This window comes from Rhinopithecus bieti, unplaced genomic scaffold (genome assembly GCF_001698545.2).
Source record: "Rhinopithecus bieti isolate Rb0 unplaced genomic scaffold, ASM169854v2 scaffold_28066, whole genome shotgun sequence".
Classification (NCBI taxonomy): Eukaryota; Metazoa; Chordata; class Mammalia; order Primates; family Cercopithecidae; genus Rhinopithecus; species Rhinopithecus bieti.
In genome coordinates, this window is record NW_016813021.1 from 1,731,928 (window position 1) to 1,752,424 (window position 20,497).

General features: G+C 55.2%; 6 protein-coding genes across 10 annotated transcripts in view; 3 read left to right on the plus strand and 3 right to left on the minus strand.

Annotated features, from left to right (window-relative positions):
- Positions 1-88: 88 nt before the first annotated feature.
- On the minus strand, positions 89-3,890 carry IGFLR1 (IGF like family receptor 1). Of its 2 annotated transcripts, none has more exons than XM_017847550.1 (5): positions 3,689-3,890; positions 1,983-2,187; positions 1,345-1,529; positions 743-1,118; positions 89-659 (listed from the first exon to the last, which is right to left on the minus strand). In XM_017847550.1, exons 1-5 carry the CDS (start codon positions 3,878-3,880, stop codon positions 334-336), a joined length of 1,284 nt encoding a protein of 427 aa, XP_017703039.1. In that variant the 5' UTR covers positions 3,881-3,890; the 3' UTR covers positions 89-333. The 2 variants fall into 2 exon arrangements, with proteins under 2 accessions (XP_017703039.1, XP_017703040.1); XM_017847551.1 differs by having other exon boundaries at positions 3,683-3,724.
- U2AF1L4 (U2 small nuclear RNA auxiliary factor 1 like 4) lies at positions 3,873-6,692 on the minus strand. The gene is given in 7 exon segments (XM_017847554.1): positions 3,873-3,992; positions 3,995-4,104; positions 5,121-5,215; positions 5,368-5,450; positions 5,619-5,714; positions 6,381-6,468; positions 6,604-6,692. Coding segments are annotated over 7 exon segments (618 nt in total). The 5' UTR covers positions 6,648-6,692; the 3' UTR covers positions 3,873-3,890.
- Positions 6,370-8,249, plus strand: PSENEN (presenilin enhancer, gamma-secretase subunit). 2 transcript variants are annotated; one of them, XM_017847552.1, is made up of 4 exons: positions 6,370-6,943; positions 7,078-7,234; positions 7,666-7,770; positions 7,956-8,249. In XM_017847552.1, the coding sequence occupies exons 2-4, from the start codon at positions 7,174-7,176 to the stop codon at positions 8,093-8,095; spliced, it is 306 nt and encodes a 101-aa protein (XP_017703041.1). In that variant the 5' UTR covers positions 6,370-6,943; positions 7,078-7,173; the 3' UTR covers positions 8,096-8,249. The 2 variants fall into 2 exon arrangements, with proteins under 2 accessions (XP_017703041.1, XP_017703042.1); XM_017847553.1 differs by having other exon boundaries at positions 6,825-6,943; positions 7,116-7,234.
- A 1,372-nt stretch (positions 8,250-9,621) lies between these two features.
- LIN37 (lin-37 DREAM MuvB core complex component) lies at positions 9,622-16,304 on the plus strand. Of its 2 annotated transcripts, none has more exons than XM_017847558.1 (9): positions 9,622-10,020; positions 13,970-14,045; positions 14,228-14,278; positions 14,598-14,627; positions 14,708-14,793; positions 14,881-15,047; positions 15,802-15,942; positions 16,031-16,104; positions 16,178-16,304. In XM_017847558.1, the coding sequence occupies exons 1-9, from the start codon at positions 9,987-9,989 to the stop codon at positions 16,257-16,259; spliced, it is 741 nt and encodes a 246-aa protein (XP_017703047.1). In that variant the 5' UTR covers positions 9,622-9,986; the 3' UTR covers positions 16,260-16,304. The 2 variants fall into 2 exon arrangements, with proteins under 2 accessions (XP_017703047.1, XP_017703048.1); XM_017847559.1 differs by having other exon boundaries at positions 9,658-10,020; positions 13,727-14,045.
- Positions 16,305-16,350: 46 nt separating this feature from the next.
- On the minus strand, positions 16,351-18,838 carry HSPB6 (heat shock protein family B (small) member 6). Its single transcript, XM_017847562.1, has 3 exons — positions 18,600-18,838; positions 17,560-17,682; positions 16,351-17,472 (listed from the first exon to the last, which is right to left on the minus strand). Exons 1-3 carry the CDS (start codon positions 18,795-18,797, stop codon positions 17,311-17,313), a joined length of 483 nt encoding a protein of 160 aa, XP_017703051.1. The 5' UTR covers positions 18,798-18,838; the 3' UTR covers positions 16,351-17,310.
- Positions 18,839-19,855: 1,017 nt separating this feature from the next.
- Positions 19,856-20,497, plus strand: part of PROSER3 (proline and serine rich 3) — a 12,093-nt gene continuing 11,451 nt past the window's right edge. The window contains exon 1 of one of the 2 annotated variants that reach the window (XM_017847556.1): positions 19,856-20,011. In XM_017847556.1, the coding sequence (XP_017703045.1) occupies positions 20,001-20,011 (11 nt within the window). In that variant the 5' untranslated portion in view covers positions 19,856-20,000. The remainder of the gene's footprint in view (positions 20,012-20,497) is intronic. The other variant, XM_017847557.1, reaches the window with a different exon arrangement.

Genomic DNA, 20,497 nt, shown 5'->3' on the forward strand with positions numbered 1-20,497 from the left:
TCAACGGATAGGTGAGGCCATCATTGAGAATGAGAAGTCAGTCTTGGGGTCTGTTACGGCTTCAGAACAACACAGAACACAGCACGTGTCTGTAGCAGGGATGTTGCCCAGAGGGGATTCTGGTGGCCCAGAGGCACCTGGGGTCAACCCTCCCACATGTGGCCCTGTGTGTATGTTGGAATAGGCCCTTCTAGGGCAAAGAGCAGTGAGGATAGCTGTTGGGTCTTTGCCTAATTAGGATTGTACTTCAAGAAGTACTTCAAAGCTAATTGTATACTGGGCTTAGTAGTCAACAAAGTTCTTTATTGAGTGTTAAGCCCAGCAAACCCCAGATCAGCCAAGCTTGGACAGCACCCGCAATGCATCTGCCCGCCCTAGCTGGGCGAGGTGTGTGCCAAGCTGGCCCAGAGAGGCAGAGGGCTCCCTTGCCACCACCATCTCAATCAGAGCCCGCAGCGGCGAGCGACTCGGCCGCAGCGAATAGGCAAAGGTGGACCAGGCAGCAGGCAGCCCGTATCTCGCGGCCAGGTGTCGAGTAGTGCCGTGGGCCATGCCCCCACCTGGCCCAGGCTCAGGGTCCAGCAGTACAATTAGCTCTTCCAGCACCTCCAGCTCATCCAGGAGGCGAGACAGGGGCTGTGACCCCAGACCGGGCAGTTCTGGAAGAAAAGGGAAGGGTAAAGGGGAGGAAGGGTGGGCGTCCAGTCCACCTTCCCCGCCCCGGGTCTCCTCCAGGACTAACCCCTGCTCAGGAGTGGAAGTAGAGAGGCCTTCCATGTGTCCCCTGTCTCCAGGGCGCCTGGGGAGGACAGATGCGAGGAGGAAGGGGCGTGGGTGTTGGGAACTCCGCAGACCAAGCCAGGATAGGGATAGGGGTCGGCATTCTCCTTGGGCCGGCAGAAGTGCCAGAGCAGAAAGAACAGGAGGATCGCTGTCACCGCCAAGGTCAGGAGCAGGACCAGCACCAACAGCGGGAGGAAAGTCGGCAAGGCCTGCTGAGGGATGGGCTCAGGGGTCCTCCAGGCAATGGAACTTGCTGGTGAGCTGCGCTCCTGGGAGCTAGGGGCGCCTGGGTTTCCAGGTGTGAGGGGGCAGGGCCCCTTGGCAGGGACCGGCCTCTGGGGATAAGGGGTTGGAGTAAAGCTGGAGGCCACACTCCACTCCTGCCCGCTCCCAAACCTTTCATCTTTATACCCTTTAATGGGGCCACATCCCATGTGATATGGTACCTGATAAGGTAGTTGGGCCCCGCAAGGCCCAACTTATGTGGGGCTACGCCCGCTCCCTACATCTAGGCCCCCCACCTCCCGCACGCCCTTGCCCGGCCGGGAGTCCCATCCGCACCTCTCTGCAGCGCCACAGGGCTCTGCCCCCGCCCGCGGCGGGAGTGGGGGTCACGGCTCCGCCGCCGCAGGGGCTACATAGCTCCGCACCGTCGGAGTTGCACTGCCCAGAAGAACACTCTCGGAATGGGAGCGTAACGAAATCGCCGTGGTCATTGAGCCCGCAGTTTTCCCGGAACTCATAATCTAGCGGGAAAACTGCTCTCCAGCGCGGCCGTCTAGCCCGCCCCTGCTCAGGCTATGCCCTCTCCCTTCGCCCTATCCCAGCGTGCCCCGCCCCTCCAGGACGCTCCCAGCCTATCAGCGTGCGCTCCGCTCCTGTCACTTTTCTCCGGGCTCGCCTTTTCATTCCCCGCCTGCTCTGCTCCGAGCTCCGCCCACTCCCGGTTTATCTACATAAAGCCCACCCTTTCCACAGGGCCCCTATCCCGCCTCTCCAGCCACATCCCTTCGCTGTTGCCCTACGGTAGCCCGCACTATCTGCACAGGCTCTGCCTGCCATCCCTGTGTGATCTACATAAGGCCCACCGCTTAGACCCGTAAGCAAGACTCTGGCCCGTAGCCCACAGACCTCACCCCTTCCCCGCTCCCTATCACCTGCAAGCTCCGCCCAAGCAAGGCTGGGTCTCGGATTCTCACCCGGGCAGGGGGGCGGCCCGAAGCGCTGCAGGCAGCTGCTGCAGCACTTGTTGTCTGGGTTCCAGTATTCAAGGCGGCCGCAGTACTGGGAGGCTTCCGGCAGTGACGCCAGAGCCAGAAGCAGCAAGGCCCTCAGGAGGCATCGTCCAGGCCCCATCTGGGGGGCCGTGATAGGGGGATCTCCAAACACAGCGCCTCTGCCACACTTTCCGGGGAAACCGGGCAGAAGAAAGGACGCGGTGATGTGGGGGAACAGAATTCCCACGCCTCTTCGGAAGCCGGGAATCTACCCTCGAGTCCCCATCCCCCAACTGAGCCGGTTATCAGAGAAGCCCACAAAGCCAAAAGGGAACTAAGAGAGAGCACTGCGGATCTAGATTGCAAGAATGCATATCCCACCTCTGCCATTTCCTCACCCACCCACCTTCCCTTTTCCATCCCTAAAATGAGACAATAATAGCACCTGTCTCATAGGGTTATTGTGGAGAATTAGAACCGTTATTAGAAGTAAAGCAGGGGCTGGGTGCCGTGGCTCATGCCTGTAATCCCAACACTTCGGGAGGCCAAGACAGGAGGACCACTTGAGCCCAGGAGTTCGAGAGATCAGCCTGGACAACAAAATGTAACCCCATCTCTACAAAAAAAAAAAAAAAAAAAAAAAGCAAAGCACTTTGCCAAGTGCAGTGGCTCACATCTGTAGTCCCTGCTACTAGGGAGGCCAAGGTGGGAGGATTGCTTGAGCCACTAATTATAGACCAGCCTGGGCAACACAGTAAGACCTCATCTCTAAAAACAAAACCAAAACAACTGGCTGCTGGGCGCAGTGGCTCACGCCTGTAATCCCAACACTTTGGGAGGCCAAGGTGGGTGGATCACCTGAGGTCAGTAGTTCAAAACCAGCGTGGCCTACACGGTGAAACGCTGTTTCTATTAAAAATACAAAATTAGCTGGGCGTGGTAGCGCATGCCTATAAATCCCAGCTACTTGGGAGGCTGAGGCAGGAGAATTGCTTGAACCTAGGAGGTTGGAGGCTGCAGTCGAGCTGAAATTGTGCCACTGCACTCCAGCCTGAGCAACAAAGTGAACTTTTTTTTTTTTTTTTTTTTTTTTTGAGATGGTCCGCTCGTGTAACCCAGCGGAGTGCAGTGGCCAATCTCAGCTCATCTGCAAGCTCCGCCTCCCGGGTTCATCGTGCCATTCTCCTGCCTCAGCCTCCTGAGTAGCTGGAACTACAGGCACCCGACCCCTCACCTGGCTAGTTTTATGTATTTTTTAGTAGAGACGGGGTTTCACCATGTTAGCCAGGATGGTCTCGATCTCCTGACCTCGTGATCCACCCGTCTCGGCCTCCCAAAGTGCTGGGATTACAGGCTTGAGCCACCGAGCCCGGCCAAGAGTGAAACTCTTTAAAAAAAACAAAAACAAAAACAAGCTAAAGTGCTGAGAATAGCACCTCACATATAGTAAACTCAATGTTTAAGTGTAAGCATTACTAACTCCCATCTCAATTTGGCAGGGACGGAGGAGACAGCCCTGTACTGACTGAGACCACCTCCCAGCACCTCACCTCACCTCACCTTCCAATCCTCATCTCCTTGGGGCTAGGACTCCTCCCACCTGCCACAACCAGGTCTCTCCCCCTTAAATAAGCCTCAGATGGAGGTGCTAAGGTTTTCAGCACAAGGTGTCCCCACCCTACCATTACCGTTAGGGTCCTGGGTCCCAAGCTGGCTGTGCCAAGTTCCTCAGCTGAAGTTGTGGCCAGGACCCAGTCTTGTTTCCCCTTTTCGTCACATGTGTGGGTGGAGGGAAATGCCAAACCACAGCAAAAGCAAGTTGATACCGAAGCAAAACACGGAGCTTTATTAAGAGAAGGGCGGTAGAAGAAAGTCTCCATGCTGAAGAGATTACATTATGGAGCCCGGGAGCCTGGGAAAGATGGGCCAGGAGAGTGAAGGGGGCTTTGAGGAGAGGTCCTGCCAGAAATATTTGTCCCTGTCCGGGGTGAAGGATAAGAGGGTAAGGGGGCCAGGGCCTCAGAAGCGGCCATGCCGGTGATCAGGGGAACGCCGATGGTTCCCCTCTCGGGGACAGTGGCTAGTATGGAACCTCGGGGGTGACTTGGGAATAGGAGTGTTGAGAGTTAGGTTAGAACGCTGAGGAGTGGTGCAGAGATCCTGCAGGCCTGCCTCTTTGCTCTGGGATGAGGCAGGAGGGTGCTGAAATAACTAGAGTTCTAAGACATGGCCTCAGAGGCCAGCATCGGGGTACTCAGTGGCCAGCATCGGGGTACTCAGTGGCCAGCATCGGGGTACTCAGTGGCCAGTATCAGGCCAGGCTAGTCGTGGATTAGGGGTTCAGGCTGGTTTGGGGATTGGGACTTAGGTACTGGTCTCCAGATGGGGCTCAGAACTACTCTTAGGGTGTAACAGTCTTGGGAATGACCAGGTGCAGTGGCTCACACCTGTAATCCCCACACTTTGGGAGGCCAAGATGAGCGGATTACCTGAGGTCAGGAGTTCGAGACCAGCCTGGCCAACATGGTGAAACCCTGTTTCTACTAAAAATACAAAAATTAGCCAGGCGTGGTGGTGGGCACCTGTAATCCCAGCTACTTGGAAGGCTGAGAAAGGAGAATTGCTTGAACCTGGGAGGCAGAGGTTGCAGTGAGCCGAGACCGTGCCTTTGCACTCCAGCCTAGGGAAGAAGAGCAAAACTCCGTCTCAAAAAAAAAAAAAAAAAGCCAGGAGTGGTGGCTCACACCTGTAATCCCAGCACTTTGGGAGAGCGAGGCAGGTGGATCACGAGGTTAGGAGTTCAGACCAGCCTGGCCAAGATGGTGAAACCCCGTCTCTACTAAAAATACAAAAATTAGACGGGCGTGGTGGCGGGCACCTGTAATCCCAGCTACTTGGGAGGCTGAGGCAGAGAATTGCTTGAACCTGGGAAGCAGAGGTTGCAGTGAGCCAAGATCGTACCACTGCACTCCAGGCCGGGCGACAGAGCAAGTCTCCACCTCAAAAAAAAAAAAAAAAAAGAGTCTTGGGAACGTTGTTACTAGCACTTAGGGTCGGGCTCATCTGAGGATACAGGGACCTTAGGACATGAGGAGACATAGCAGGCTGGTCCTGAGGTACCTGCGCCTGGGTCCCCGCCCATAGAGCTGCCTCTGGAGGTTCTGGGAAATGGGCCGCAGATGCATGAAGTTGCAGAAGCCACCTCGGGTACATTCCTTGCATAGAGAGATGGAGGAGGCCATTGTCACTGACAGCCCCTACCACACATTCAAAGTCTGGGATTCCAAGTGCCCATCCCACCCTTGAACTACCATACCCCATCTCATACTGGTGACAGCATGACTCCCGAAAGTCAGTGACAGAAGACAGTTCAGCGTGCACAGCCTGCCCATTGAACCAGTGGTTATTGAGTTCAGCCACGGCCCGCTCTGCATCCTCTTCCCGCCGGAACTGCAGGAAACGTCAGTCAGGGTCAGCAGGAGAACTCAGAGATCTTCAGGGTACTCATTAGCAGCTCTGGGGCTGGACTGGATTTAGTGATGAACTTCAAGCTGAGAGCCTTCAGTGGCCACCATGAGGCATTGAAATGCCTCCACCTAAGCAGGGGACAGCAAGCACCTTGACATAGATGTTGCCCACGAGGTGGTCCCCAAGGTTGTCGCACACATTCATCTCTTCAATCTCCCCATACTTCTGCAATTCTGTGAACACCTCCTGTGGAAGACGGAGAGGAACTCAGCTGAGCTCCCACAAGAAACCCAACCTACCCCTGCCAACCCTCACCTCGAAGAAGCTATCATAGTGCTCCTGCACCTCCACGTCGCTAACATGACCTGGGGGAGGGGGGTAGGGTGGAATCAGGGAGTAGCCTACTGGGGGCTATTCACCTTGCCCCCAGACCTGGTCCCTTACAGTGTGATCTGTCTGCAGTTTGGGCTGTATTGTGTGGATTCCGGTACAGGTTGAGCAGCACTATGGTCTGCACAGAATTTAAAAGGGGCGGGACCTGAGCTCAGAGGGCAGGGCTGCATGCAAAGAGAGTGAGGCATGAAGGTTGGGGGTGGAACCTTGCACCCCAGCCTAAGCATGGTAAGTGCATCGGCGATCCTTTTCCCCTAAGAAACCAGAAACGGGATGGAGGGGACTGACAAGGATGAACAGCCGCGGTGTGTAGGGTGTACGCATGGGGGCGCGACCAAGTTCCCAGGAGAAGGGCAGGAAGACTGGTGGGAGGAGCCTGCAGAAAAGTCCAATCAGAAAAAGAACAGGGCGGTGGGGAGGGCCTCAGGAACCCGGAATAGGCGGGACATAGTGACTACGGCCCCAAAAGAGGAAGGGCCAAGGAGGCGTTAACCCCAGAGGCTCCGTGCCGGGTCTCACCTGGCTGAATGTCGGCTTGTTGTGAAGCCGGGAGCATTGGTCTCCGTGCCGGCAGACCCCGATCTTAAAGTAAAAAGAGCAGTTAACCCTGGAAGAGGTGCAAAGACAGAGGTGAACCGAGGGCCGGGGAGGCGGTGCACCCCAGAAACACCGCCCCACCACCCAGGACCCCAGTATCCCGGCCTCTACTCCACGAGAGTCCAATCCCAGCGCCCGTTCTCACTTGTCCTTCTCAGTTCCGAATATCGAAGCTAAATATTCAGCCATTTTTACCCAAGCCCTCCAGTTCTGACTGCTCTTACATCACTTCCGTTGCTTAGGAGCGCTGGGAAGTGTAGTCCGTTGCCCCTCCAGGCGCTTACCAAGCTCCCGGAAACGCCCCAGGGCGCTTGCGCGTGGGAGGCGTGCGCCTCCCCGGCAGGAATTCTCTCAACAGCGCATGCGTGCAGTGTTGCCTCGCCCAAAGAAGACTACAATCTCCAGGGAAACCTGGGGCATTTCGCGCATACGTCCCTAACTGAAAGTGGCTAAGGCATCCCAGCCGGAGGAAGTGAGCTCTCGTGGTAAGTTGGGGGTCGTTTCGCCCACCCTAGTAAATATAAAGAGCTCTTTAATCCAGCCATCTTGCTAGTGGGGGCGGGGATGCTCTGCTTTCAGCAAACCCACCTTTACATTTATCTCTGATTTGTCGTAATAGGGGCGTGGTTGTTCGTGATCTTTGCATCTGTTACTTAGGGTCAAGGCTTGGGTCTTGCCCCGCAGACCCTTGGGACGACCCGGCCCCAGCGCAGCTATGAACCTGGAGCGAGTGTCCAATGAGGAAAAGTTGAACCTGTGCCGGAAGTACTACCTGGGTAAGGGCAGATCACTAGGGTCCCAGAAGAAGAGAGGGGACTGGACTAGAGCACCCGAGGGAAGAGGGCCTCGGGGCCTGGACTCGTGAGTCTAAGAGATGAAGCACCTGTGAACGCCGACTCCTGGAGTTGAGCAGGGAGGGCCTGGGTCCTGAGGAATGAGGAAGCTGGGGCCTCAGTTTCTGGATCCCACGAGAGGAGGGGGATTGAGGGCCTGGACTCTTGGGTCCAGCGAAAGAGATGGTTGAGGAATCAGATTCCCGGATCCCAAAGAGGAGCCAGATTCCTGAGTCCCTGACAGCAGAAATCTCCATTTGAACTTGGGTGTGGGAGAGTTTCTTCCAAATAGATCTTCTTGGTGGGAGTTGGAGAAGATCTTCATTGCCTGATGAGGTTTTAGGGTTTGTGTGGTTTTTTTTCTTTCTCCCTAGGTGGGTTTGCTTTCCTGCCTTTTCTCTGGTTGGTCAACATCTTCTGGTTCTTCCGAGAGGCCTTCCTTGTCCCAGCCTACACAGAACAGAGCCAAATCAAAGGCTGTGAGTCCAGAGTATAGAGGAGGGAGGCCAGTGGCTGGGGAGAGGGGGAAGCAGGGGAGTCTTGGTGGGAAGGGACAATGGAGGATCCAGAATTTGGGGGCTCTGGGTGAGAAGGGAAGGCTGGTCTAGGGAAGTCTGGAGAGCAGCAGGAGGCCAACCCTTCCCACTTCTGTTTCCCATGACAGATGTCTGGCGCTCAGCTGTGGGCTTCCTCTTCTGGGTGATAGTGCTCACCTCCTGGATCACCATCTTCCAGATCTACCGGCCCCGCTGGGGTGCCCTTGGGGACTACCTCTCCTTCACCATACCTCTGGGCACCCCCTGACAACTTCTGCACAGACTGGGACCCTGCTCATTCTCCCAGGACAGGCTTCTTAGAGCAGAGGAGCCTGTCCTGGGAGCCCCTTCTCAAACTCCTAAGACTTGTTTTCATCTCCCCTGTTCTCTGCTGACATCCCCAATAAAGGACCCTAACTTTCGATACTGACTTCCTGGGATCTTTTAGAGGTTGAGGCATAAATGATTATTAATATTTAAAAACATCTGTTGAGTGCTTCGTGCCAGGCTTAGTATTTAGACATGATGTACATTTTTTACAGTAAATACTACTCATAATCTTCTGAACTAGGAACTTTCCTGCTCAGGAACTAAGCAGGAATAGTGCTTTCTTAGATGAGGAACTAAGAAAGAAATAGTACTTCCATTTCTTTCTTTCTTTTCTTTTCTTTTTTTTTTTTTTTTTTTTGAGACAATCTTGCTCTGTTGCCCAGGCTGGAATGCAGTGGTGCAATTGGTCTAGTGCTTCCATTTCTAGGGGCTGTTACCCTGTACTGGTAGTTGTGAATTCAAAAACAACTTTCCTACTGTGAGTTTCAGTATTCTCATCAGAAGTGTAGATCACAATGCTACCTCCTAGGATTTATTTGGACCAAGATGTGTGATAAATGCAAGTTTCCCGTTTTCTGAAGGAAGTGTCTGCAAAATTAAAAATAGTCAAGAGCTTTCTCAGAGAATCCTTCCTTGACCATCCAACTTATTTAAAATTCAATCATCACCTTGATATTCCTATGTCCATTTAAGGCTACACTTTTTGTGTGGCTTTTTTTTTGGTGGGAGGGAGATTTGTTGTTGTCTGTTTGTTTTTCTAGATAGAGTCTTGCTCTGTCGCTCAGGCTGGAGTGCAGAGGTGCGCTCTCAGCTCACTGCAACCTCCGCCTCCCGGATTCAAGCGATTCTCCTGCCTCAGCCTCTCGAGTAGCTGGAATTACAGGCGCATGCCACCAGTCCCGGCTAATTTTTGTATTTTTAGTAGAGACAGGGTTTCACCATGTTGGCCAGGCTGGTCTCGAACTCCTGGTCGCAGGTGATCTGCCCGCCTCGGCCTCCCAAAGGGCTGATATTTACAGGTGTGGGCCACCGTGCCCCGCCCAGGCTATATTATTTCTCCTATTACATTTCACTTAAAATGTTTTACTTGTTTACTGTTTATCTTCCATCCTTTAAAAGATAAGCCCTATTAGGGCAGGGATTTTTGTCTGTTCTGTTCCTCGAGGTGTCCCCAGTGCCTAGAAGAGTGCCCGGCATACTAACAAATATTTGCAAAATGAATGAAGTTGTACCTGCAAAGAGATTAACTGGTACCTGTCACCTAGAGAGTGCTCAGTGAGAGGGAACCCAACATTATTTTACATTAGTCTTCCTCTTAGGTATGAAGGGACTCCAACGGTTGGTTAAATTCGGTAAAGAGCTAAATTGGTGTTGCTCAACCCTTCTAACACTACAAGTCCCGGGAAGCCGCGCGATGCCCTAATCCTTTGTTTCCCACCGTGCCCCGCGCGGCGCAGGCGCTGTTACTCCGGGTGGGTCTGGGAACCTGGAACTACACCTCCCAGGAAGCTTGGTGGTCGATGGTTTGTTTCCGGAAGCAAAGCCCCAGGAGGGTGGGACCTAAAGCTGGGAGACTACGGAGGCAGCTCTCAATTGGTCAGGATATAAGATTGACGACTGCATTAACTAATAGGAGCAAGCTGCTGCCGAAGAGGCCAGCCCACAGAAGGGTGGTGGCCACGGTCCAGGCTGGACACAACCAAAGGCGGAGGACCCGTGGCCCACGAAGCTCATCTTTGAACTGTCCCCGCCCGCCTCCCGCCTTGATTTGTGACCCTAGGCCCTTTGGGGCGCCTCTGACCCAGCTAGCCAGATCCTAGACCCAAACCATGTTCCCCGTGAAGGTGAAAGTGGAGAAATCAGGTGAGGACCCTGACGTCGGGGGCCTGTCGGGACCATCGCGTTGACAGAGTGTGGAGTCCCGGTAGAAGGGAGTATCGCGGAAAGGGGACTGCACTTTTCCCTGCAGCCCACCTGACAATCGCTGTATCAGGCAGCGAGCGTTGGCTGCCACCTTCACACCCTCCCGGTCTGCGCTTGAAGTCGCTTTAGATTGAATGGTGGTGGCTCAGGCAGTGCGGTGCGTGGTAAAACATGGGGAATCCTGAGCCGGTAACTCTGAGAAGGGTCCTTTTCTTCTTTTCTTTTCTCTCTTTTTTTTTTTTTTTAATTTAAAATTTTAAAATATTTAAGTAGAGACGGAGTATCGCTATATTGCCCAGGCTGGTCTTGAACTCCTGACCTCAAGCGATCCTCCCGCCTTAGCTTCCTAAAGTGCTGAGATTACAGGCATGAGCCCCCGCGCCCGACCGAGAAGTTCTCTTTTCTTGGCTTCCCCTCAGTTTCCCCATTTCCAGCAGTGATCAGTCACACATCTTGCTGTAAGCCTGAAGTACAGGCACTCTTAATCCTCACAGTCACTATATTCCAGTAATCCTAGGAAATAGGAATTGTGGTCATTGGGGAAACAAACTTAGAAAGAGATATTTTGGGTTGGGGCAGAGCTGACCGGATCCCAGGCCTGGCATGGTAAGGGCAGTGGGAGGGGTGCACAATTTAGACAGAAAGATAATAGTAAAATGATGTAGGATGTTCCATGGCAAAAGTGTTATCAAAACAAAGTGGGAGGCCAGGTGCGGTGGCTCACGCCTGTAATCCCAACACTTTGGGAGGCGAGGCCGGCAGATCACTTGAGGTCAGGAGTTTGAGACCAGCCTGGGCAACATGGCAAAACCCTGTCTCTATAAAAAATACAAAAAAAAAAAAAAAAAGAAAGAAAGAGAGAGAGAGAGAAAGAAAGAAAGAAAATTAGCCAGGTGTGGTGGCACGAGCCTCTAGTCCCAGCTACTCAGGAGGCTGAGGCAGGAGGACAGCTGGAGCCGGGGAGGTAGAAGTTGCAGTGAGCTGAGATCACACCACTGCACTGCAGCCTGGGTGATAGATTGAGACCCTGGAAAAGAACAAAACAAACAAAAAACAAAAAACGAAGAAAGAAAGAGAGAGAAAGAAAGAAAGAAAAGGGAGGGAGGGAAGGAAGGAAAAAGGAAAGGAAAGGAAAAGGAAAGGAGAAAGAAAGAAAAGGAAGGAAGGAAAGAAAGAAAAGAAAAAAAGGAAGAAAAGAAAAGAAAAGAAAAGAAAAGAAAGAAAAGGAAAAAAAAAGAAAGAAAGAAAAGTGAAGTGGGTCTGACCACAAATGATGGTGAGGGATGGTGTACACCTGTTAGTACCAGGCTGAGGAGTGCAGACTCCACCCCTGGGTGCTGTGGAGTCATGGAAGGTTCCAATGGAAGGTTCCAAGCAGGGGAAGATCAGGGTCAGATTTGTTATTTTTCTGGAAGATTCCCCTGGCTGCCTTGTGGAGGGTGGATCAGAAGGGGACACTGAGGCGGGAGCCCAGGGGGAGCAAAGGTCTGGACCAGCATGGGTACAGTGGAGAGAAGGTGGGTGGGAGAGACACTCGGGAGGCCTAGTGGACAGGTCATGGGATTGGTGGGCTGGGGTAGGGGAGAGAGAGGGGTATCACTGGTGAGGTACAGGGAAGAACTTGGGGACTGTGAGGTGACCCTTGAGAGGGAGGCTTCAGGCCCAAGTCGGGGGTTCAGGAGAGAAGCTGGGCCTGGGGAGAGATCCATACCCTCTGCATCTGCCCAAGGCTTTACTGCAATCTCAGCTACTCCCTTCCCCACCCTCACTCTGTCTTTCCTCTGAGCTATGTTTGAATCCCTGTGTCTCCTGAGCTTCTTAGGAAGTCCCTGGACTGGTCAGGCAAGTTCCCAGGTGTCCCCTCCAGGCTCTGAGCACTAGAGCCAGAGCTCCCACCAGTCAGAAAGGCAGAGCAAACACCTCTCAAAGGTAGGACAGCATAACATCATCACTTCCTCAAGTTCTGTGATGATGGGAGGCAGCCACAGGATCACTGGGCAGGAGGGTGGACCTAGATCTCATTTCCTGAGGGGAAAAAAAAAGCCCAAACAGGATGTTTTAGGTGAAATCTCCCAATTTTGGCTGGGCACGGTGGCTCATGCCTGTAATCCCAGCCCTTTGGGAGGCTGAGGTGGGTGGATCATGAGGTCAGGAGTTTGAGACCAGCCTGGTTAATATGGTGAAACCCTGTCTGTACTAAAAATACAAATATTAGTTGGGCATGGTGGTACACGCCTGTAGTCCCAGCTGCTTGGGAGGCTGAGGCAGGAGAATCACTTGTACTCGGGAGGCAGAGGTTGCAGTGAGCCGAGATCTCGCCACTGCACTCCAACCTGGGCAACAGAGCAAGACTCTGTCTCAAAAAAGAGAAAACAAAAGAAATCTCCCAATTTTTAAATGTCAGCTCATGGCCGGGCACGGTGGCTCAAGCCTGTAATCCCAGCACTTTGGGAGGCCGAGACGGGTGGACCATGAGGTCAGGAGATCGAGACCATCCTGGCTAACACAGTGAAACCCCGTCTCTACTAAAAAATACAAAAAACTAGCCGGGCGAGGTGGTGGGCGCCTGTAGTCCCAGCTACTTGGGAGGCTGAGGCAGGAGAATGGCGTGAACCTGGGAGGCGGAGCTTGCGGTGAGCTGAGATCCGGCCACTGAACTCCAGCCTGGGCGATAGAGCAAGACTCCGTCTCAAAAAAAAAAAAAATGTCAGCTCATTCAGATAGAATTCAGATTTAAAATTATACCACTGTTGGCCGGGCGTGGTGGCTCACGCCTGTAATCCCAGCACTTTGGGAGGCAGAGGCCAGCAGATCATTGAGGTCAGGAGTTTGAGACCAGCCTGGTCAACGTGGTAAGACCCCATCTCTACTAAAAATACAAAAATTAGCCAGGCGTGGTGGCGGACTCCTGTAATCCCAGCTACTTGGGAGGCTGAGGCAGGAAAATCGCTTGAACCTGGGAGGTGGAGGTTGCAGTGAGCCAAGATTATGCCACTGCATTCCAGCCTGGGTGACAGAGCAAGACTCCGTCTCACAAAACATAAATACATTAATTAATTAAAATAAAATTATACCACTGCGTCAACCAGATTCTGCACTCAGGTTGAGCCTCTGTCTCATAACTTCAGCTTTGGAACCAGACAGCCTGAGTTCAAATCATCAGTTCTGCAATTTCTTTGCTGTGTGCCTTTGAGCATGTGGCCTAACATCTCTGTGCCTCAGTTCATTCTCTTTAAAATAGGAATAAAAACAATATATATCTGAGCCAGGCTCTATGGCACGTGCCTATAGCCCCAGTTACTTGGGAGGCTGAGACAGCAGGATCACTTGAGCCCAGGAGTTCAAAACCAGTCTGGACAACATCATGAGATCCTTTCTCGAGAAAAAAAAAATCCACATCTACCCCTAAGAGTTATTGTGATAATTCAGTGAGTTATTATGTATAATACCTAGGTATTTAAACCTTGCCACTGGGACAGGCACAGTGGCCCACACCGGTAATCCCAGCACTTTGGGAAGCCGAGATGGCTCACTTTAATCCAGGAGTTCAAGACCAGCCTGGTCAATATCGTGAGACTCCATCTCTATATAATTGTTTCTAATATATTTATATCATATTAAAACACATTTTTTTAAAACCCAAAAGGCTCATAAGGTAAGGTGATTGGCCTTGCCTCCTGTCACAGTGCGATCGTGCGGGACAGCTTTGGAACTCAGAGCTCTTGGCATCACTGCAGCCATCTCTGCCTGCTGCACCCTTTCAGGCTGCCTGGGCCTGGCTCTGAGATTGGCCGGGGCAGATGACATGCATGCCCCTCCCTGACCCAGTCAGCTGTCCGCTTAGCTGGGGCCTGGGAGCTGACTCCTGCTGGGTTCCCTCTTGCCCCAGAGCTGGAGATGGCCAAAGCCCGGAACCAACTGGATGCCGTCTTGCAGTGTCTCCTGGAGAAGAGTCACATGGACAGGTAGGCTAGCGTGGGGTCACAGGGCCAGGCACCCTGGCAGGTTGGGCCCTCTGATCCTGGGTGGATTGGGTGGGACCCCAGAGGCTGACTTGGGGAGGAAGGTGCTTAATGGAGAGGCTGCTCGGTGCCTTCCTTCTCTGGGGCCCTGGAACCCTGAGCTGAGATATCGCTTCTGCCTCTAGGGAGCGTCTGGATGAGGAAGCTGGGAAAACGCCCTCAGACACCCACAATAAGTGAGTTTTTCTGATTGGATTTGGAGCTGAGAGTTTGTGGTTGGTGACTTCTTCCCTAATCCAAGCCCTGACCGCTCAGCCCAGCACTACCTCCGTCGAAGTCCTGACCACTCCACCTGTACAAAGACCCTGTGGCAGGAGAAGCTTAGGCCCCCTCGCAGTTGCCACCTAGATCCCCATGGCTATGGGTGGGACAAAAGGCCCAAGAGGCAAGTGGGGTCCATGTGAGCATCTCAGGTTTGATACCAGTATCCCCAGGGTGCCCTCTGCAGGGTTTTGCACAGGCATTTGTCTGAGGGTCAACTGTCTTTCCCCACAGGGACTGCTCCATCGCAGCCACTGGCAAAAGGTAAGGTGGCAGGGTCCCAGCCAGCTGACTAGAGGCTCTCAGCGCCTACCCCAGTCCTGACACTCTCTCTCCCTACGCAGGCCATCTGCCCGCTTCCCCCACCAGCGGAGGAAGAAGAGGAGGGAGATGGATGACGGGCTGGCTGAGGGAGGGCCACAGCGATCCAGTGAGTAGACAGTGGCCCTAGAGGGTCGGCAAGGAGCCGAGGGCCTATGCCAGGATGCTCACACACCTCCCATCCCCACCCTCCCAGACACATATGTGATCAAGCTGTTCGACCGGAGCGTGGACTTGGCCCAGTTCAGCGAGAACACGCCACTGTACCCGATCTGCCGCGCTTGGATGCGAAACAGCCCCTCTGTGCGCGAGCGAGAATGCTCTCCCAGCTCACCCCTGCCCCCGCTGCCTGAGGATGAGGAGGTGGGATGGGTAGTGGACCCCAGCCCAGCAGCCTGGTGCCAGGGCAGTGGGTGGATAGGCTTAAAGGATCCTGCCCCTAAGCTAGCGGGGTAGACAGACACAGGTCCCTCACATGAATCCTGGATCAGGCCAGGCACACAGATGTGCACCCTTAGGCTGGGGTGTGGATCGAGGTCCCTAGGGAAGACATACATAGCCACCTGGCCTGGGGCACAGGGAACAGGGTTACCCTGGGCAGTTAGATGTAGATCTCCAAGATCAGGGGTTCCCAAGAGCCGAGGGGCTAGACAAGGGTCCTTAGTACAGACAGAAGTGGCCACCAGGCCTTGAGGAGCAGATGGGCGGGGCACGAACGGATGGGGGTCTATAAGCCATCTGGCCCAGGAGGGTAGACAAAGGTCCCCAGGACAGACATATAGGACCCTTCACGCTGTCAAAAATGAACAGAGCTTCCTAAGTGGCACAGATGTGACCCCGTAGACAGGACTCCCTGAGGCAGGCAGACGTGACTCCCTGGCTGACAGGTGTAGATGGAGTCTCTGGGCTGGATAGGAGAAGACAGGGGTCCCTGGGGCAGGCGGACTTGACCCCTGGCTGGTTGAGGTGTCTGCCCTTCAGACATGCTTCCTGTCCGAGTCCCTTAGTGAGCCCCTCATGCCATTTGTTGCTGGGAAAGGCAGGAGGGATGAATGTGGATTCCCAGCCCCTCTGCTTTGACTCTCTTGGGCCTGGCTTGGGGCCCTTGTGTCCCCAGGGCTCAGAGGTGAACAACAGCAAGAGTCGTGATGTGTACAAGCTGCCACCACCCACACCCCCAGGGCCACCTGGAGATGCCTGCAGATCCCGCATCCCATCCCCACTGCAGCCTGAGATGCAGGGCACCACTGACGATGAGGTGAGTATGCCAGGCTGGCCCAGGGTTATGGGACACATGTGGTGGGGCTCAGGAATGTCCACTCAACCTGGCCTCTCTGTCCATGCAGCCCCCTGAGCCCGAGCCCTCACCCTCCACACTCATCTATCGCAACATGCAGCGCTGGAAACGCATCCGCCAGAGGTGAGCATCCCCCAACCTGCTTGCCCCTCCTAGGGCCCTTTGCAACTGCTGAGTCGTCCCTCTGCCTCCCCAGGTGGAAGGAGGCCTCTCATCGGAACCAGCTTCGTTACTCAGAAAGCATGAAGATCCTACGAGAGATGTACGAACGACAGTGATGTTCCCAGGTCCCCCCACCCCAGTAAACATCCCCCAACTCCACACTGGTGTCTGCTCCGGTCCATCCTTCCTGGCCAAGACACAAAGCAGTTGGCAGAGCTCTAGCACATTTATTGGGAGAGTGAGGCTGGGAAAGAGTAAGGGAGTCGTGGCAGGGAGAAAGGCTGTAGGGAATCAGAGCCGGTGCTCAGCTGGGTCTTGAAGGAGAAGAGGAGGAGGGTGAGAGGTGGGTTGCCGAGGATTATCTGGTTGAAGTCTTGGGGGTCAAGACAAAGGGACTTAGGGGGATGGGGTCTGGTTAGAGTTAGGGAGGGGGCCTAGGACATTCGTGCAGTGTCTGGGGAGGTTTGGGTGGGAGAGTCTGTACAGTTTGGGGTTGGGTGTTCTGGTTGGCCTGGGATGGGTGTCCAAGAATTGGGGTGGTCAGAAAAGGGTTCCAGAGTCTGGTGTGGCTGGCTGGGGTTTCACAGCAGAAAATGGGCTGGAGCGGGGCAGTTGTGGACTGTCTGGTTGTAGGGGAAGGATCAGGTCTTGGGAACCAGGCCTGGATGGTCTGGAGTGGGAAGTCTGTGCAGTCCAGGACATTTGGGAGGTGGGGGGATTGTGCCTGACAGGCCTGGGGTTGGGGGAGGGCTGTCCACACCATAATTAGGTGTCAAAATAGGCAAGGGATGGAAATGTAGTACCCGATATCTTCATAAAGGACTCAAAAGGAAGTAGAGAAGGGGTCTTAAGTGGGGCTATATGCCAAGAAAGTGGGTCGGTGGGGCTGAGACTGTTGGCTGAGGGTTAGGGTAGTGCTGGTAGGGTCTGGAAGCAGGGGAGGTGTCGGTGTGGGGTCCGAAAGCTGGAGGAGGTGTGAGAGCGAGGGTGTCAGTGTAAGGGTCTAGGTTATCAAGGCAGTGTCCAGGGTGGAGGTCAGGGCAGAATCCAGGAGTGGGTGAGAGGACAGTTCTTGGCGCGCTCGGGACATCTGGCTGGGCGGAGTCAGATCGGCTTCAATAGAGGGAGCCTGAGGACGCTCCCGGAGTGCGGGCGCGGCCCAGCCCCCTACTTGGCTGCGGCTGGCGGTGGGGCCTGGGTCGACGCTGGTGCGGCCTGGATGGACAGGACGCCCTCGGGGGACAGCGCGGACGTCACGGCAGCCGGATCCACGCCAGGCGGCAGGCGGTAGCGGCGGTGGAACTCGCGCGCGACGAATCCGTGCTCATCCTGGAGTGGAGGGAGGCTTGAGCGGCCCCGCCCCTCCGGCCCTGCCGCGCGCGTACTCGCTCCAACCCCGCCCCCGCCGCGGCTCACCGGGCGTTCCTCGTGGCGCGCGTGCACCTCCACGTGTTCGCCCACCACCTTGACAGCAATTTCCTCCGGCGAGAAGTGCTTCACGTCCAGCAGCACCGAGAAGTGGCCGGGGTCCGTCGGTACCTGCGCGCAGCGGGCGCGGGCAGGACTGTTATCAGGCCGGGCCAGGCTCGCGGGACCCACCCAGGGAGACCCCACCCCCGTCGGTTCCGTGCCGCGCTCACTCTGGCCTCCGGAGCTGAGCAGTCCGCTTTCCTACTGGGAGTTACCCAGTACCTCTTCACCCTGAAGAACGAGGATTCGCCCTCCCCCTGTAATATCTGGGATTGCCCTCTTCCCTGCAGTGATAAGGCTCCCTTCCCCTGCAAGGTCAGGAACCTGTGCCCTCCTCTGGTGTCAGCGAATCCGAAGTCATCGTGCCTCTCAGGGCACTGATTCCCCAGCTCCCTCTTCAGAGCCCCGGGTCCCTTCTCCCCCAGTCCCCACCAAAGTCGCCGAGATGACCCTTCCCCCGTCTCCAGGATCCTCTGCTTACTCTCCCAGCCGAGTCACGGGACCACAGCACCTACTGGTAGCCTTCCCCCACTTCATAGTGGCCAGGAACCTTTCCTCAAGTCGCAGGGCCCTCCCCTCCTCTTCTGGAGATATCGGGCCACTGCACACAGTCTCTCAACTCTTCCCTGAGACTAAGAACATTCCTTCCCCTTGGGAGTCACTGCCCGCCTCCTTTTCCCCAGATTTCCCGTGTCACCAGCCTCCTTCAGGGTAAGCAAGACTCCCCATAGAGTGACCCAGGCCTTCTATTCTCTGGAGCTGAGACCCCCGCCACACACACACACCCCTAAGAGCGACGGGGACCTCCCACCCGCTGCAGTGAGCCGGCCTCTGAGATTCCCCAGGAACTCCGGAAGCCCTTCGGAGCTGCGGACTCTCCACTCCGCCCAAGGCCAACGAACATTCTCTCACACGTTCCCACCCCAGACTGCCCCAAACCCCTGGCATTGGAAGTGATCGAGTCGCCCCCTCCCCAGGCCTGGCACCTGGGCGACGGGCAGCGCAACGCTGGGTGCGCGCAGGTAGTAGGGGGCGAGGGTGGTGGGGCAGAGCGCAGCCAGCTCGGCCTCCAGCAGCCCCTCGCCGAAGCGCTGGTCAAAGAGGCGTCCGGGCGCCGAAAGTCCGGGCAACGGGGCCGAGGCACGGCGCAGCCAAGACGGCTGCACAGGCACCGGGATCTCCATCCTGCTCCTCCGCGTTGCAGTGCCCCTGCGTGCGCAGCCGCCGATTTATAGTGCGCCCTGTGCCGGCCCCTCGGAGGGCTGCCCAGGGACACTGGGACCGTGGCCAGACCCGGCCATTAGGAGAGCCTTATTTAGAAACCCAAACAATGACTTGGCCATTTATTAAGCGCTTGCTGAATGCCTGGCAAATGCTGTCAAGAAGATGTCATGAAGATTCCCCAATTTCCAGAAGGGGAAACTAAGGCTGAGGCAGCGGAGCCTTGCGGGTGTGGGGAGCACAGCGCGGTGATTGGGGCCCAGAGCCCAAGAGGCCCACAGAAGAGTTTCCAGTCCCTTTAATCCACTGCCTCCCCCCTGACAGGTCTGAGGATGACGCAGATGGAGGTCTTAGGAGCAGATTCCTGGGGAATGCGGTAGCCCGGCCAGGATGTCAGGAGGACATAGAACAGGCCCTCCCTACCCTCATCCTCAGCCGGGCCTTGGGCCCAGTCCCCCCGCAGGCCGGGCCTAATTCTGTGCCTCTGACTCAGCCTCTGGTGTGCACCGGCCAGGGGACGCGAACATGAACAGTTCAGGCTGGCCCCCCGGGGGCCGCGCGCTGGGGCTCGAAATAGCTCATTTTGATCCGGCTACCTCGGCCAGGAGCCCAGACCTGGCAACTGATGCAACCAGCTGCTCCTGCAGCAAGAAGTAACTGGTTAGATGACCACCGGGACGGACTGATTGGCCCAACTGATGGGGGAATAGCTGTTAGAGAGGGAACACAGCGCCCCCCATCCCCACGCCATTGCCCCTGCAACAGAAAGAATGGTAGTTAGAAAGGAGTCGGGACAGGACTGGTGCAGCAAGAAGGCGCTTAAAAACCTGGACTTTTAAGCGAGGGTACTCTGGATCACCTCCTAACCTCAGGCCCAGCCTCAGGTCCTTCCCATTGGTGCACGGTCTTGCCAATTACTGCTACACGCGGCAGGTTCTCCAATCAAACGTGCTCTGTCGGGCAGGCAGTCGTCCCAGCCAATCGTAAAGCACCTCCCTCCGGGTACTTTGTTTCCTCTCTTTCATTGGTCGTCTTGGAGGCCGCTCACCGCCTGCGCGGGCACAGAGAGGGGCGGGGCTGACAGGGCGTTGCTAAGCGACGGAGATGCGCGCGGGGCCTGTTTGGTGAAGGAGCAGAGCGGGCGGAAGTGCGGAGGGAGCCACAGGATGGATCCCAGGTGAGGCCGATCGCTCTTCCAGGGAATACAGGAGGCTGGGGAGGACCAAGGGCGAGAGCAGCACAGCCTGGGGACGGGCGGGATAGGGTCTGGAGTCGCTAGGGCTCCACCGCACTGGAACTACAACTCCCAACATGCTCCACAGCCGTTGGCCGCTCCAGCCGTAGCCTTCAGCATTCCGGGGGTCCCCGAAGAGTCTTATGTTCCTCTCTGAGTGGCCCCAAGGGATTATTTCCGTTAAAGGTGCCCAAGGAAGGCTTGAGATCTGAATTTCTTAATTTTGAAATGGCCCACAGACACGCCTGGGCGTTGTCTTTGAACTTTCTCGGGGAGGCGGAGCCCAGTGGATCCTGGGGCTTGTAGTCCGTCTACCCTTTGCCTTCGTGTCCCCAAGAATTTATGGGAAATGCTCGGTGATAAAGTCCAGCCGCGGTTCTTTTTTTTTTTTTTTTTTTTTTTTTTTTTTTTTTTTTTTTTTTTTTTTTT

Bases quoted from the DNA above. Each gene is read 5' to 3' on its own strand.
- IGFLR1 (XM_017847550.1), bottom strand. From the start codon at position 3,880: ATGGAGACTTTCTTCTACCGCCCTTCTCTTAATAAAGCTCCGTGTTTT. The intron at 1,530-1,982 runs GTGAGAATCCGA...TTTTCCCGCTAG, and splicing joins CGGGCCGCCCCCCTGCCCGG to ATTATGAGTTCCGGGAAAAC. The intron at 660-742 runs GTTAGTCCTGGA...CTTTTCTTCCAG, and splicing joins ACTTCCACTCCTGAGCAGGG to AACTGCCCGGTCTGGGGTCA.
- PSENEN (XM_017847552.1), top strand. From the start codon at position 7,174: ATGAACCTGGAGCGAGTGTCCAATGAGGAAAAGTTGAACCTGTGCCGG. The intron at 7,235-7,665 runs GTAAGGGCAGAT...CTTTCTCCCTAG, and splicing joins GTGCCGGAAGTACTACCTGG to GTGGGTTTGCTTTCCTGCCT. The intron at 7,771-7,955 runs GTGAGTCCAGAG...TTCCCATGACAG, and splicing joins ACAGAGCCAAATCAAAGGCT to ATGTCTGGCGCTCAGCTGTG.
- LIN37 (XM_017847558.1), top strand. From the start codon at position 9,987: ATGTTCCCCGTGAAGGTGAAAGTGGAGAAATCAG. The intron at 14,794-14,880 runs GTGAGTAGACAG...CCACCCTCCCAG, and splicing joins GGGAGGGCCACAGCGATCCA to ACACATATGTGATCAAGCTG. The intron at 15,048-15,801 runs GTGGGATGGGTA...TTGTGTCCCCAG, and splicing joins CGCTGCCTGAGGATGAGGAG to GGCTCAGAGGTGAACAACAG.
- HSPB6 (XM_017847562.1), bottom strand. From the start codon at position 18,797: ATGGAGATCCCGGTGCCTGTGCAGCCGTCTTGGCTGCGCCGTGCCTCG. The intron at 17,683-18,599 runs GTGCCAGGCCTG...CGCTGCGCGCAG, and splicing joins TTGCGCTGCCCGTCGCCCAG to GTACCGACGGACCCCGGCCA. The intron at 17,473-17,559 runs GTGAGCCGCGGC...CCTCCACTCCAG, and splicing joins CGCGCCACGAGGAACGCCCG to GATGAGCACGGATTCGTCGC.